Genomic DNA, 15,722 nt, shown 5'->3' on the forward strand with positions numbered 1-15,722 from the left:
CCTCTATATTTGCCTTAACACATAGAACCCATGAGATGTTATAGATATACTGGAACTGAATAATACTGTCTTGTAATTCTCGCAACCACATCAGGAGACACAGAATAATCTAGGGGGGTGATTCGGCTTAGGACGGAACTGCAAAGCTGCACGCAAGCAGCTTTATAATTGCGTCCTTGCTAATATGCAAATGCAGGAAGAGGTGTATGACACCCCCTGCTGCATTTGCGATCCCAGCACTGCGACCGAGGTCGCAGCCTGGGATCGCCATCGCGGCCGATGGACGGACCTGGACCGCTGACTAGCTGAGTAACGCAGCCCCTGGCCTTGCCACTCCAGGAAAATGGGGTGGACGTGCCCTGTTTCTGGAAACGCCGGCCGTCCACGCCCCAATTCCTAGACCGCCGGCCGTCCACGCTGCCGCACTGCCCCTTAAATGCCTTTGCCTGTCAATCAGAACACATTCGCTGAACAGGTCTTACACACGCACAGATTCCCGATAATCAGGAATCTGCGCTCAGCATTGGATTTACATCCAATACTGAGTCAGCCTCCAAGGTCCAAGGTTAGCAGCAGATGGCGCATGTTTTGCAAGAAGCAATTGCAGACTGCGCATGTACCGCATTGACCATACGCATCTTCATAGACGATACAAGAGCAGACATTCGCTGGCATGCATTACCAGATTGCTCTGTTCAAGTACTGGGTGGCTACATTTGGCACATAAAAAATCCATCTCATGTGAGTGTCAGGGGCAAGTGGCCAGACTTCTGTGCTCATCTGGAGAAGGGATGTCTTTCACAGAATGCTCTTTTGCACCCAGAAGGGGGTGGGTGTAAGCGCCAATAATAATGATGCCGGTTATGGCTGTGAAAACAATGGGCGGTGCAATACATATGCATATAGATGGACAGATACTTGCACAGACGTTGGATACCCCCATTAGCATAATGCAACAAATGTGGCAGCCACAGACATCTGCATAAGCTGTAACTTGGCGTATAACTCTGAATCAGGCCCTCTATTAGCGTGATGAATTACATTTTCAGCATACAGTATATTTGGGAGGTTCCACCTCTAATCAAACTTTATAAATGAGGATGAAACTCTAAAGGTTTGCCTGAAAATATTTCACTTATAAATTCACCATATGTATATTTAATGTTCTGTTTCACCTGTTGTGACTATAGAAGGGCGCATCACTCGGGAAGAAACAGCTACCGCCCTGCACTTCGCATAACTTTTTTTAAATTTTAGAACGAATAAATGGGGGGACAGGTTCTTATGTACTGAGCATATGTTATATATATGGTTATCTTAGCACACTGCCCCACAACTAAAAATAACAAGAGCGTGCTTGTATTCGCTAATCCAGTAGAGGGCTCTCTAAAGTATTCATTCACTGCAATACATTTACTTCATTCAATGTATTCTTTGTGTAGCTACAGTATGTCAATAAGTTTTGCAACTAAAATTTCTGTATTTACTTTTCTTGCCACTAGGTGGAGATAAAGTACAAGGCAGAATTACATCAGAAAGACTCCTTGGCACAGAGAGGATGGGTTTTGGGGTACAGTACAGTGGGGATGGCATACTTATTTTTATGTATACAAATCATTTTCATATACAGTACTTCCCTATGGTCCCAAATTCTGCAAATATGGAAAACGAGACTTGTGACCATTCCAAACAAGCAGAGGTTATTTTTTTATTTTCCAAAAATAACAAATGTGTGCAGACCCAAGTACTACCATATCACTAAACCCCATGCACAACTGAATGAATACAAAGATAAGTCTCCGCATCACCAAATCCACAAAGCTGACACATTGCGCGGCCAGTACCTGAGGTTCAGGAGGGAACAAGGCTTTGGACAGTCTGTACAAATTGCTGAGGTTAAACTGAATGCTGGTGTTGGTGACTCTGAGCTCATGGATATTGGTACAGCCATCGCGGGGACAAATGTCACTCTCGCCCGAGAAGGGGGAGACGGTGATTGTATTCTTCAGCTCATACTGAGGCAAGTTGTCAGAAATTCCACCATCCACGTACCTCTGATGGGGTGATAAGAAAAAAAGATCAATTGCAGGTGGCAAAACCATTATATGAGTACAGTTAATGCCGAATGTAAATGTGCTGTATTACATAGCAGCAATTAGTATTCCTGTATAGTATTTCTGTATATTTCCAACCTAGCACACTGCTGCACTGCATACTAATCTGAATATTACATCCCTTGCAGATAATATCCTGTTCTCCAACTATTGCTGAATGTCCACATTTATCAAGCATTTCTTATTGGTTATTTACTACCAAAAATCAAATGTGCATTAACAGAGCACAATATGAACTACATTTGGCTAGAGTGAATTGCTACTTGGTTAGTAAAGGCCACTGTACATTTGCACATGTCCCCCACAGAGATAACTACAGGAAAAAGTCATGTTACTCATCTCTGCTGCTGACAAATTGCCGTTTGGGAAATAAATATACATTACAGGACAGGTTTGTCTGACCTTGCCCTTCAGAACTATTGTAGGCAGGATTATGCCAATTCAGGACACAGATGGCTTAGCCTATTTGTCTATATCACATGCAGTGATGAATATCAGGTGACTTGCTTAGAACATAAGTTACAGCGATCAGTGTGACAGTCAGCATAAAGTATTTGTACTGAAAGACTGCAGAACAGACGTCATCTATACAGCAGCTGCTGAGCTGAGCACATTTCTGCCTCCTTTTCATGTGAGAATAATGTAAAATGACAGTGATGGCAGAAGCTCAGTAGCACAGAAGTCACTTGTCACATTGCGTTTCATCTCCTGTGCAAGGAGCCATGATGTGCAATAACTGCAAGCCACAGCCAGCATAGTCCTGCTCAGTACTCTTCTATTATAGACAGAGGGCCTGATTCCGAGCTTTACACTAATGCAATCGCAACTGCATTGTCTCACGAGGAATGGTTATGAATTACTGGCAGTCGGGATGCCTCCTGTCAAAATACAGACAGCAGCATCCCGATGGTCGGTATCCCGCCAGGGGCAGGTAAGTATATTAACCCTCCCCCTTCTCCCCCTAACACTCCCTTCTTGTAGCCTAACCCTAACCCTCCCCACCTCGCAACCTAAGTTTCCCCCTTCATGTCTAAACCTAACCCTCCCTCCTTAGAGCCTAACCCCCCCCCAGTGGTGCCTATCCCTAACCTCTCATAGGGGCACCTAACCCTACCTCTCCCCCAAAACCTAATCTAACCCCCCCACCGCTAACAACTAAGACATCCCGGCTTACCTTTCAGGATGGCGTATGTCTAGATCCAGCGTCGGGATTAAGATAGGCGTTGGTACTTTGACACATATCTTAAGTCCCAGTCTGCTAGCCACATCCCGTCTCACGGAATGCAGTTGCTAAAATATGCTCATGCCTTCCACAGCATAGCCGAGCATAGGGCCGCCCACTGCTGCCTTCTCACGAACGTCCGAAGACGTGCAACAGTGTAAACATTGGTAACATCGACGCACATCGGACAGTCACACAGCGTGCAAGTCAAGTCTGACCAGCCGTATACACTGCAGCTCCCCTGACACGCAGAGAGCTCTCAGTCTATTATTGCACACACATGAAACGATGTGTAAATGGTCTGAGACACCTGCGTTATTCTAACCACCCCCCTCATTACCTCCCCCAAACGCTGACTGCCTGACACTAACTTTGCGAGTGGTTCCTCTGTATGAGCGTATTGACTATGCAATCGCTGGCTTTCATGAATGCACAATGGCCAACAATCGCTAGATCTGCGTGAATATCAGCTTTGCAAAACTCTCTAAACCAGGCCCAGAGATCGCTATGGCTATTTTCGGAGCAGTGAACAGAATGGTCTTTGAACAGTGTCATTGTCTTACAGATAGTAGCTCAATACAGCACAAATGGATACATTTAATGTAACTTAGGTATGAAGTATCCTGTACTTACAACTCCTTGCAGGCATGGAGGGATAAGTCCGCAGTATACCGGTATAAATGTACTGCACACACAAGCCTAAAAGACACAGAGGGCTGAGTTAAAGGGACAGACAAAATAATGTACTTCTCTATAGCTGGCGGGATATACACCCCAGACACTGGTACCTGTATAAGCTCTTCCTTGGTGTTGAACTGTGTCAGCAGCACATTCTCCCCATCAGACACTCGTGTCAGGGATATCCCCAGCCGGCCGGTGGCATGTTCGTGAGCATCATCCGGCAGTGTCTTGTAAAGGCAGTTCCGAATGATCTTGACCAGGTTAAATGATGGGTGCAGAGGACCCAGGAACCTCTTCCTCGCCTCCTTAGAGACATCAATAATGTTTGCACCAGCTTCTCCTAAAAAATAAAAGAAGAGAGTCAGACTGGAGAGACAATCAGGGAAATATTAGTCCATATTAATATTAATAATTTTTTAAGAAACAAGGAAAAACTGTTAAACCTTGGAAATCAGGGACAGTTGGTAACTATCAAGGCGTAAAGCATCATGGTTTCAATGTAATGTACATAATTATGTATACAGGAGCACATGGACATATAGGCATGTATGTATGTATTCATTTCTATCAAATATTTTTCACAACATTTACATGAAAGTTGAAGAACTTCCAGACCATGTGCTGCAATCACAGATTCCTTGTTTCCCTTTAATCCGTACATATAAAAAAGGGGGTATAAAGTAGTCCAATAGTTTACGTAGAAATCTAATTTAACCTAAAATCAAGTGTACTTCTGTAGGTCATAATTCTTCCAAAATATTAATATTGTCATCCAAATTGAGGCCAAAATGTAGATGTACAAGCAGCTATATGCAATAAATAGATCTATGTCGTGTCCAAGGGTCATGCCAGCAATGTGAGGAAACACAACAAATCAAGGTTGTGTTTACCGTAACAACCATGTAGTTCCAGACACACAAGAAGCAGGCACACAGCATACCCGGGCCTGTAGCTTCATGTGTGCCTAGATTTATAGGTCTCATTTTATTTTCCATTGTTGAGTTTATGTAGAGATGAACAGTCTGATCTGGACACATATGTCTGTAAATATCATTTAGTGGAAATGTGAAAGTCATCTGGCCTGACACACAACCATTCTCGCATGTTATTGTCAGGAACTTTTACACAATGTTCCTACTTTATCTCTAGAGAGTTCTTCTATTCACTTGTTATTAAACAATCCTTGTGTGTATACTAGGCAAGTTCCTCTTTTACACTACTCATGTTGTTGATATCATATATGCTTAATCTTTTATCTGATTTCATGTACAGGATGAGTCTCCTATATCCAAATATTCCGAAATACTGAATATTTTTAGCAGGACTGAGATAGTGACACTTTTGCTTTTTGATGGTTCAATGTACACAAACTTTAAGGCACAAAATTACAAAAAATATTGTATAAATTTACATTCAGGCAGTGTGTATAAGGCAGACTTGCCGACATTTAGCTCCCTCCTACCGGGAGGGAGCTGACGGGCTTACAGAGCAGGGGGGCGTGGTGCGGTCAAAATTGGCGGGACCCGGCAGCGACTTGTCATTGGGGGCAGAGCATGGGGGCGTGACAACACGATCGCGTCATCGTGGCTCTGCCCCCTCTTCACAATGCCGATATTAATGGCATTGTGGAGCAGGGGGCGGAGCCACAATGACGCGATTCACCGCAAATTGCATCACCGCCCCCCCGCTGCCGGGCTTTATACTTACAACTGCGTGGGGTGCAGACACGTCCCCGGAGGTCGGGAGACTTGCCTGCCTTCCCGGGAGGCCGGGAGCGGCACCCGATTTTCGGGAGGCTCCCGGCTAAATCGGGAGGGTAGGCAAGTATGGTATAAGGTGTATATGAAACAAATGAATTTCATGTATGTACACAAACTTTTTTTGAGTCACAAAATTATTGAAAATATTGTATAAAATTACCTGCAGGCTGTGTATATAAGGTGTATATAACGCATAAATGCATTCTTTGGTTAGATTTGGGTCCCATCCCAAGATATTTCATTAACGTATGAAAGTATGCCAAAATACAGAATATTCCGATTTCCAAAATACCCCTGGTCCCAAGCATTTTGGATATGGGAGATTCAACCTGTATTATAAATAGTAATTGCCACTATGTAATCGGAAAGCTTATAATTAACTGCAAAAAATAAATAAATCCAGTTTCTACACTAACATTTATTAAACAAAATTACTGCAGTCAACTAGTTCACTAATTAACACCAACATAAAAACAATGAAAAAAAAAAATGCTCATTTTAATTTTGTGGCCCACCCCTCTGATAGTGTACAAGATTTAAGGTAAATAGTTTGAGCCAAATCAATATGTCTGATGCTTCTGGCATGTCATTAGTTACAGTTAGATTTCTTTTCCCAGAACTTCCTTGAGTTGAGAGTAGAGGGATAAATTACTACAGTGAAAGTTTTTACAAATGGAGATGTTGCCGATAGCAACCAATCAGATTTTAGCTATTTTCTTCTAGATGGTGCTAGTTAAATGTTAAGTAGATTCTGATTGGTTGCTATGGGCAACATCTCCACTTCTAAAAACTCTCACCTTAGTAAATTTAACCCTAGGAGTTGGTAATGTGTTTACTGCCTACAGTTGTACTACCTACTGTCACAATGAGATTATCGAAGACAAAACATAAACATATAATAAAACAAGAACATACAGTATTAGTTAATAGCAAGATCTCCATATAACTTCCTTCCTCTATATTACTGCACAATGTGACATGAGAGAGAACTGCAGGGTTAGCAGTGAGGTATTATTGGTGGTTTGCCCTTGTGATAATGTATAACAGGCCTGGACTTGTTTGTAGGAGACTAGGCTGAAGGACAGCAGTACATACTGTATGGCTATCTAGCTGTAACTTTTATAACTGTCTTCTACAATATCACTTGGCTACAGCTGCCATACGCAGAGCTGTTTATCTTAGTTACTTGCCATATCTGTTTGTGTCACCTATTTCCAAAACATCTTTTCCTGTATTATTTTGTCTGTACCTTGTTCTATACGTACTGTAATATCATAACTCAAAATGTTCTAGTTTCAATAAAATGACCCTCAGGTGCTTTACAACAGAGGCATCTATGTAGAACATTACATTTTAGTTGAGATGTACAAGCTGTATAAACTGCTCTTATTACTATATGGGATGGGGGTTATGTAAAAGTTTGCAAGATTACTGAAACCGGCATGATTTTGGTAAGTTCACCGATAAATTGAAATCGCCAATCAGTTAGAAGCCTGGTTTTGCCTTACAACTGATTGCAGCATTAAATTTAGCACCAAACTCGCAGAAATCATGAGGGTTCCATAATCTCTGACCCTAATACATAACCCCCTATGTATCTCAGCAGTAAGCAGCATTTCCTCAGACAAAGGAACACTATACTTGTCTGAGGAAGGAAGCAGTTGTGTCCTCTGAAATGTGTGACAGAGAACAATCATGATTCATCACCTACTGAAAAACAGCAGAGACTGTCATTGTGAATCTGTACTTGTTCTGTTGGGGGTTCCATACTTTCCAGCTATTAGATACTATGATTACACCAGTGTGGTAGCAAATACTGTGTCCTGTGGATCCCGAATTGGAGAAGCTGCAGGATCTAGACATATTCTTTAAGATTGCTACACAATCAAAGTCAGGCTTGCCTACCCTCCCGATTTGGTCGGGAGCCTCCCGAATATCGGGTGCCGCTCCCGACCCCCAGGAAAAGCAGGCAAGCCTCCCGGCTGCCGCTTGCCCCCCCGTCCACCTTGTAAAAAACCCCGCAGCGGGGGGCCCGATGACGCGATTCGCGCTGAATCGCGTCATCATGGCTCCGCCCCCTTCTTCACAATGCCTTTCTTTTTGGCATTTTGAGGAGGGGGCGGGGCCACGATGATGTGATCGTGTGGCTCCACCCCTGGCTCCAACACAGAGCCATTGTCTGGCCACGCCCCCAACTGTTTGCAGGCATTCAGCTCCCTCCCGGAAGGAGGGAGCTGAATGTCGGCAAGTATGTCTTCAGTGCTTATAATTTGGTAGCACACCTTTACATCAGTGACGTGAAGTGAGGTCAATGGCTGGGGAGATGGGTCTGAGTACTAGGAGCCGGACTCACCCCCTACTCACTGTAACTCTCCCCTCACTAAATTAAGCTTCAGTGTTCATCACTGTGTCTTCTCTTGATTCTGCTGACTGAGCTCTGATCTCTAAACACTGCAGTGCACTTCCTTGTTACATGACCCATCCAAGGTGTTTATCAGTGCTCAAGGCACTCCCCCCAAACTCAGAGGCATGCCTCTATTAACTCTCTTTCTGTGCAGCTTACTGCCTGTGGTGTGGCCCCACCCTCAGATCTGCAAGCAGTGTCTGACTATAAAGAAGCGAGGCTGAGCTGTTGCTGCCTCATCTCTCTGCAGTCCAAAGGAGCTCCACAAAGCTGGTGAGTGTTAACTATAAGGGGTAAATTTACTAAAGTGAGAGTTACTAGAAGTGAGTTTTAAAAGTGATGTTGCCCATGGCAAATAATCAGATTCTACTTAACATTTAACTAGCATCTTCTAGAAGATAATAGCTAGAATCTGATTGGTTGCTATGGGCAACATCTAAAACTCACTTCTAAAAGCTCTCACTTTAGCAAATTTACCCCTAAAAATTATTACAATAAACAAAGATGTTTATAAGTTACAAATATCTTCTTTGTATCATTCTAACCATTACTATATCAAATCTCAGCAGTATGACAGGGGAGGCTCTGCCTCCCCTGCCTACCCTGACTGCAAGTCCCTGTATTACATATCCTCTACAACATAGGCAGGCAACTTGAATCATACTCACCTACCCTACCGAATTGGTCAGGAGCCTCCCGAAAATCGGGTGCCACTCCTGGCCTCCCGGGAAGGCAGTCAATTCCCCCCCCCCCCCCCCCCCACCCACGATTTTGCCAATATGGCAGCCACCTCCCAGAGGAGACAGCCAGAATGTCGACATCCCTGAATTGAACCGTGGGCCTGATTCTGAGGTGGGGGTAAAGCAAAACAGAGAAAGTGACTGTGCACCTGGGCAAACCATGTTGCAATGCAAGGGATACAAATACATATATTGTTGGCGGATTTTGTGTGAGCACCACAAATACTGGGCAGCTTTATTTCTGCACAGCAATTTAAATTAGAGTTTGGACACACCCTCCAAAATCAAAATATATCTGCACATTTTAAATATGCCCCACCTGCAGTGAAACATGATGGTTTATACGAGTTGTTTGCTCTTTTTGGCCTTACTCCCACCTCTGAATCAGGCCCTGTAAGTGGGACTTGTAGTTCCACTACAGCTGGTGGTCTAAACCAGTGCTGGTCTAAGTTTGGTTACCTAGGCACAACCCGCGTAATCGGTATGTAATGCCTCCGGATCTATTTCCGGCGAATCAAATACTGACGCCGGATGCACGAACAGTGAAGATCCCGACTAAGTCTGGTAAGTAAACTAACCCTCCCCTCTTCCTCCCCCCCTAACCCTCCCTTAGTGGTGCATAACCCTAACCTCCTCGGGGGGGTGCCTAACCATAATCTTACCCCCAGTGGTGCCTAAACCTAACCCCTCCTTCCCTTTTGTCTCAATAGTACAGGGATCACCAGCAATAAATAAGTAAGCAAAGTGCACACAATGATTGTTCCTGAGACTCTGGCCAATAGGGCAGAGCCACTGAGATGTCCCAAATTGTATAGTCATTAAACATACATAAATACACACAAATCAGGCATTGGCACATCACCTATAAGGCCCCTTACCCACTGGCATAAAGAAATTGTGCTTGTAGCAGTGTTTGATTTAATGCTAGGAAAGGCATGTAATGAGTATGGGAATCCAATCACCGTGTACCCACTTCTACTTACAGTTAGAAGCATTTGTGGGGCAGCAGCTGTTTTTGGATCCTACCTCTTCTCCTTACTCACATTCACTGTAAGTGCAGCATTGGGGTTAGCGGAATACCCTCCATTCACTATATAAGATTAGACCAGACTAGCTTGGCATATGCACATGGGCATTGATGTGCCCATCAGTTTCGGCTGTGTTCTGTTTTATTGGCTAAAGGTAGCCCATACGTAATGATTAAAAAGGGATCACTGGCCATTATGAGGATCACAAGAGCGATATGGGGGGCCCTTGGGGAAATGCAGGGCTGAATGCTCGACAGAGCATAGACTGAAAAAAAAGCTGCAGCTATGCTCCAACTAACATATTGTCCAACTTGCTCTGAGTTATCCAGTGAGCAGACTTTGCAATCCTAATAGGCATCAGTGATCCCTTTCTAAACTTCAGTTTGAGCTGCATTTTCCAGTACAATGCTAAGCGAGGCACAATGTGGGCTGAGCATACATGTGCAAGTAACCCAAAACCATACACATATGAGACATGCTTGACTACATCTGAGAGGCGTGTCATAAAATTTATTTACATCCAAATGTAAATGAGCCCCAAAGCAGTCAGTAAGATCTACTTGTTGATGAAAACACTGCAATACTTTTCAGAAAATGCATGTAACCATAGGGATCATTGTGCCTTATAACTAATGCAGGGAAATTATACTAATGATCCCATTGGAATGTATATGTCTCTGAGTTTCTAAAGGTGGCCATACACGACACAATATACGTGCCGATCCGACGGATCGGCACGATATAGGTGCTATATTGTGCCTTGTATGGGCACGATATCGTACCTGATATCGTGCTGCGAGCTCCCGCGGGATCGTAAATCTCGTCCCCAGATCTTCCCGCAGATTCATCTGATCTGGGATGCAATGTACGATCCCATTCAGATGGTGGAGGGGGGAGCTGGCATATCGTGCGGTCAGCGGGGACAGCACGGATCGGCAGTCGCCCTACACAGTGCATCGCACTGTGTATGGCCACCATAACAGCTTAATAATTGGGGTAAGGTGCAATCAGGGAGATTGCTAGACTCTTCAGGGAGTCAGGGAGATTGCTGCTATTTCAGGGAGTCTCCCTGACAGTCAGGGAGAGTTGGCATGTATGATATGAGATACCATGAGTCATAGTTACATTACAATTAGTTTCAATTCAATACTGCTGCAAATGCAGTATAATGGGAAAACATTAAATCCACAGGTGGAGCTAATTGTATCACTTGTGATTCTGTGAGACCTGCAAAACATGCACTGTTTGGGGTCCTGAGGACCGAGTTTGAGAACCTGTGTACTAGTGCAATGCAATATGCCTATTTTATGTGTCCCCTACTTAGCTAACCATAAATCACCATTAATGCCAGTTAGAAGTTAAAGAGTTAACAATATATTTGACGTCCAACCAGGGTCTTAATCCTTCAACCACCCATACAACTAGCTGTGTGTTGTGCCAGTGCACTCATCTGGCTGCGCTCCATGTATGAGTAAAGGGCAGCAGGCAGTGTTCCAGTACTAGCCCCTGTGACAGCTTATCATACCGGTCAGTGTGGGAAGAGAATGTGAGGATTATACCAGGATACGTAGGAATAACACAAATAGCACTCACGCTCACACTGGACACCAGCAACGTGATCAGGGCATATGAATGCCCAGCTTTGCTGTACCCTACTAGTCACTGACTGATAAATGGCTCATCAGTATACTAATAATAAGCATTGTTGTGTAGCCCATCACGTTCATTACTGAAGCCACAGTTGTGGATTGACCCACCAATACTGCAAGCCCTTGTATTTTTATTCTATGAAACTACAAACATCTCATAGAAGACTGAAGGCAATCATACATGCTCAGTGCACTATAAGCAGCAATAGTTCCATCACTCACTATAATCAGAATGTATGACAGTGCCCAAGCATAAATTTGCTATCAGAATATGAAAAAGTATAAACAACCTCAACGTCATTTTCCAAAGCACAATGCAAACACGAAGAACTGATAATGCATTAAAGTGTAGTTGAGCTAAAGGTCCCGATTCTATGTGATAGGCGGTGTTTCATAAACACTTCTAGGAACTGGAAGGACATTTCTAAGAAGTCCCTGAATTTGCTGGCTGTGTGCCTGAAGCAATCTATCTATAAGTATGTCATTGTGTAACTTTCTCTGCTATAGCACAGCCTGAGACAATCTACAGCAGGCCAGCAGTTCTTCAACTAGAACTTATGGATCCACATCAGCCGGAGATAGAGCTTACCTACCTCTATTATAGACACACAGGCTATACAAACATTTGTTATACAGTAGTCCTCTATACAGCTATATACATAGAGGCATTTATTGACAAGTTTGGAGGGGTGTGGGGCTGGTAAATGCAAAGAGAAGGAATAGTTAAATAATATATATTTTTTTACGTAACAAAAAAGTTGAGCCACAATGAAAGTTTTCATTTAGAGCAGACGTGTCAAACACGCGGCACAAACCCTAACCCTGCATTACTATGGGAAAACAAGTGGAATGCGGGCCGCAATGCTGGACTTTGCCAGGGCCGCACGTGCTACCATTACACATTGCAGCGGGCAGCACTACAGCTACCTTCCCCTTTTGGTCCGCCCCTCCCCAATCTCCTGCAGTGTCTCTTGGGACTGGGAGAGACGTCATGACGTCTCTCCCAGTCCATTCCACAGTGCCCTGCGCTGAGGAGCCATTAGGACGGCCGCCTTATTGGGTCGGACAATGCATGCCGCAAAGTCTATTTAAGAGTTGCTTAAATACATCTTGGCAAAAGAGCATGGGCGTCTGGGAAATGGCACTTACATTGCAGACCTTTAGATGAATTACTGAATTAGAAAACACCATATCAAAGTAACATGTCCAGTTTAATGCTCAGCATAACAGGTCCATTATGAGTCTCAGCTGATGCTTGTGGACTAAGGGCCTGACTCACTACGGATCGCTATTGCGCTCGCAGCTGTGATTACGCACGCAGACTTGCTACGAAAATATGCTAATGAATGCTATCGCTATGCCGTTGCTATCCAGCATAGAGACGCCCACTGCCGCCCACTACCTCTATCCCACATCCGTATTACCTCGCAGTCCTGCGTATACATCGGGAACATCGAGTAACATCGGCCCCTCACGCACAGTTACAACAGGTCTGACCTTACTCGGAAATTGCTAACCTCGTCGCACGCAGTGAGTACACAAGCTGTGTATGCCGTCACAGTGGCTAATTTATGCACGCCCATGCAATGGCGTCCAAATGGACAGACACACCTGTGTTTCTCCGATATACAATTGGGAAGCCGGCTGCCTTAATACCGGCAGCCGGCTTCCCGACTGTCATATCCCGGCGAGGGTGAAATGCCCGGCGTCTAGATGTAGACCCCTGACATTTCCCCGACGCCGGGAGACCGGCGCCCCGATCAAAGGGATGCCGGGCACCGCGAGCGGACAGCCTCGGGGGGGGAGGGTTAGGTTTAGGGCACCCAGGGGGGGGACTTAGGGTTAGGCACCACCCCGGGAGGGTTAGGGTTAGGCTAGGTGGAGGGTGGGTTAGGGTTAGGCACCCCCGGGGGGGACTTAGGGCTAGGCACCCCCTCCCGGGGGACTTAGGTTTAGGCAACGGGGAAGGGGGGATTAGGGTTAGGCACTTGGGGGGGGGAGGTTAGGGTTAGGCACCCCTAAGGAGGGTTAGGGGGTTAGGTTAGGTTACCTATCGACGATCGGCCGGCGGTATTTCATACCGATTCCGTTTCTCCAATCACTCCCTCGTAACCACCCCCGAACGCTGACTACCCGTCAATCACAATGGCTTACCGCGTTCTGTGTGATCGCAGTGTAGCCGTCGCGCACACGCACTGCAATGCATGCGCAGTACGCAACAATCGGCCGACTGCGTACGCTGTTGCGATCTGTAATGAATCAGGCCCATAGTACGGCATATTCATTAACTAAATATTTGGCACCACGATACAGCAAGCCTAAAATGAGATAGCAGAAATATGAATGTCACTGCTCATTTGGCAGATGAATGCCTCATATGAGAGCTATGTGCGTTATCTATGAAACTTCTCCCCCACCGCCTACCTCAGGAATGAGAGCAAAGGATGTAAACATAACTCAAATGATCATTACAAAGAAATACACTAGTGCACACATAATAACGCCACTGTCCCTTATGCATACTGCGTGGCCAAATCCTGCAAATACAAAGTGCCTGTGAAATCTATACCTTTATATCAGTCACTGTGAGGGCCTAGTGGCATCATACAGAAAACGTACATGCATGTTATATCTATTCATGTGATCATGGTACGTGAATAATCTATACCACTTCACATCAATTCAACTTCTAACACTGTATGTCTTTTTTTTGTGGCAGAGAGCTACCATGATAATTTATATTGAAGTGGTTGGTATGCTCTATATGTTGAGAACAACTACACTTGTATAATAAGATAGAGCCTCTGATTTATTAAAATGTGATTGATATGTGCTGTAGCATACCCTACAGCTAAGATAACAATTTACTACTATGTAAAGTCATATGGCCTTATGTAATAACCTGCAATATGCAGACAGGGGTGTGATTCTGGAGGGTCTGCCTGAATTTTTAAAGTAGCAATCATTTAAAAAGCAAAACCAGGTTGGGACAGGTTTTCACCAAAAATATGGTAGCATTAACTGAGCAACCTCTCTATAAGTTAAACAGACCTTAAACTGTTATGACATCTAAAGTAAAGCAATACAATACATAATGTGTGTATTTAAGGAAATAATGAAAATGATAGAGAATAAGTTATACACAACATATCCATATTCTTTTCTAAAACCTATATTAAAATAAAACAATGCCAAATATTTTATTCTCCTCAGTGCAACAAAGAAACATATACAAAGTGCATAAATCACATATATAGATCTGTTTTGTGCTCTTCTATGGCAGTGCAAGCTCAAGCAAACATAAGTGGTTGTCACTAGCAATATATAGATATACTGTATATATATATATACTATTGTTCATACATTTTACTATGTAAATATTTGCCTACAGCTGTAACGGAGGATATATGAGGTGTGATGTATGTGGGCCCCTATGTGGCATGATATACGTTGAACTGCCTCTAGTTTTTGTCCTGTAAACACTGCATGTTCTAGACATTGTGTTCTGATCACTGAACTCACAGGGGAAGGAAATAATCACGTGTTACCACACGCATGTTTTGCCCTCTGCCAATAACACCACAGGGTCACCCGCTGTATCACAACAAACTATTCTCAGCTGCTGCTATGGGCCTGGGTAAGCTGGGCACAGTGACAGAGAGCACAGGCTGTAGAAAGAACACGTCCCAGGGGATCTTTTCTAATTATAACTTCTCTGTAATTCCTTTACAAATAGCAAATTCTATTTCCTTACTCTGGTTCATGTAAAGGGTGTTCTATGTTCTATTTTATACAATTACTCTTATTACTTATTACTTTTATACAATTACCCTTATTACTCCTTAAAGGACAAGTAAATCCCAAAATTGAAACATTTCAGATAAAAACAATCATATCTCCGAGCATTTCACATCCAAGAACTGGGACATAGGGAGTGGCCGCTTCACTCTGGGGCAGGGCTACCTCACAATGGGGGAGTGCCCATTAGCTACCTCCACCGTGTGCTGGCAGGACAGGACCGTCAAATCCGTTCTCTCTCACCTAAATCTTCAGGACAGTTGGAAAATATGGAACAATGGAGGCAAAATACTTTATGTAGGGGCCCATTTATCAATAATCACATA

The 15,722-nt window shown here is 44.0% G+C and overlaps 1 protein-coding gene across 3 annotated transcripts in view; it reads right to left on the bottom strand.

Annotated features, from left to right (window-relative positions):
* The window catches only part of PNPLA2 (patatin like domain 2, triacylglycerol lipase), a 57,398-nt gene that overhangs the window by 21,967 nt on the left and 19,709 nt on the right, over positions 1–15,722 (bottom strand). For all 3 annotated transcript variants that reach the window (XM_088470992.1, XM_088470990.1, XM_088470991.1), the window contains exons 3-5: positions 4,125–4,357; positions 3,970–4,035; positions 1,845–2,054 (exon numbers count right to left, since the gene is read on the bottom strand). In XM_088470992.1, the coding sequence (XP_088327118.1) occupies positions 1,845–2,054; positions 3,970–4,035; positions 4,125–4,357 (509 nt within the window). The remainder of the gene's footprint in view (positions 1–1,844; positions 2,055–3,969; positions 4,036–4,124; positions 4,358–15,722) is intronic.

Source organism: Taudactylus pleione, unplaced genomic scaffold (genome assembly GCF_031769625.1).
Source record: "Taudactylus pleione unplaced genomic scaffold, aTauple2 ptg000109l, whole genome shotgun sequence".
NCBI lineage: Eukaryota > Metazoa > Chordata > Amphibia > Anura > Myobatrachidae > Taudactylus > Taudactylus pleione.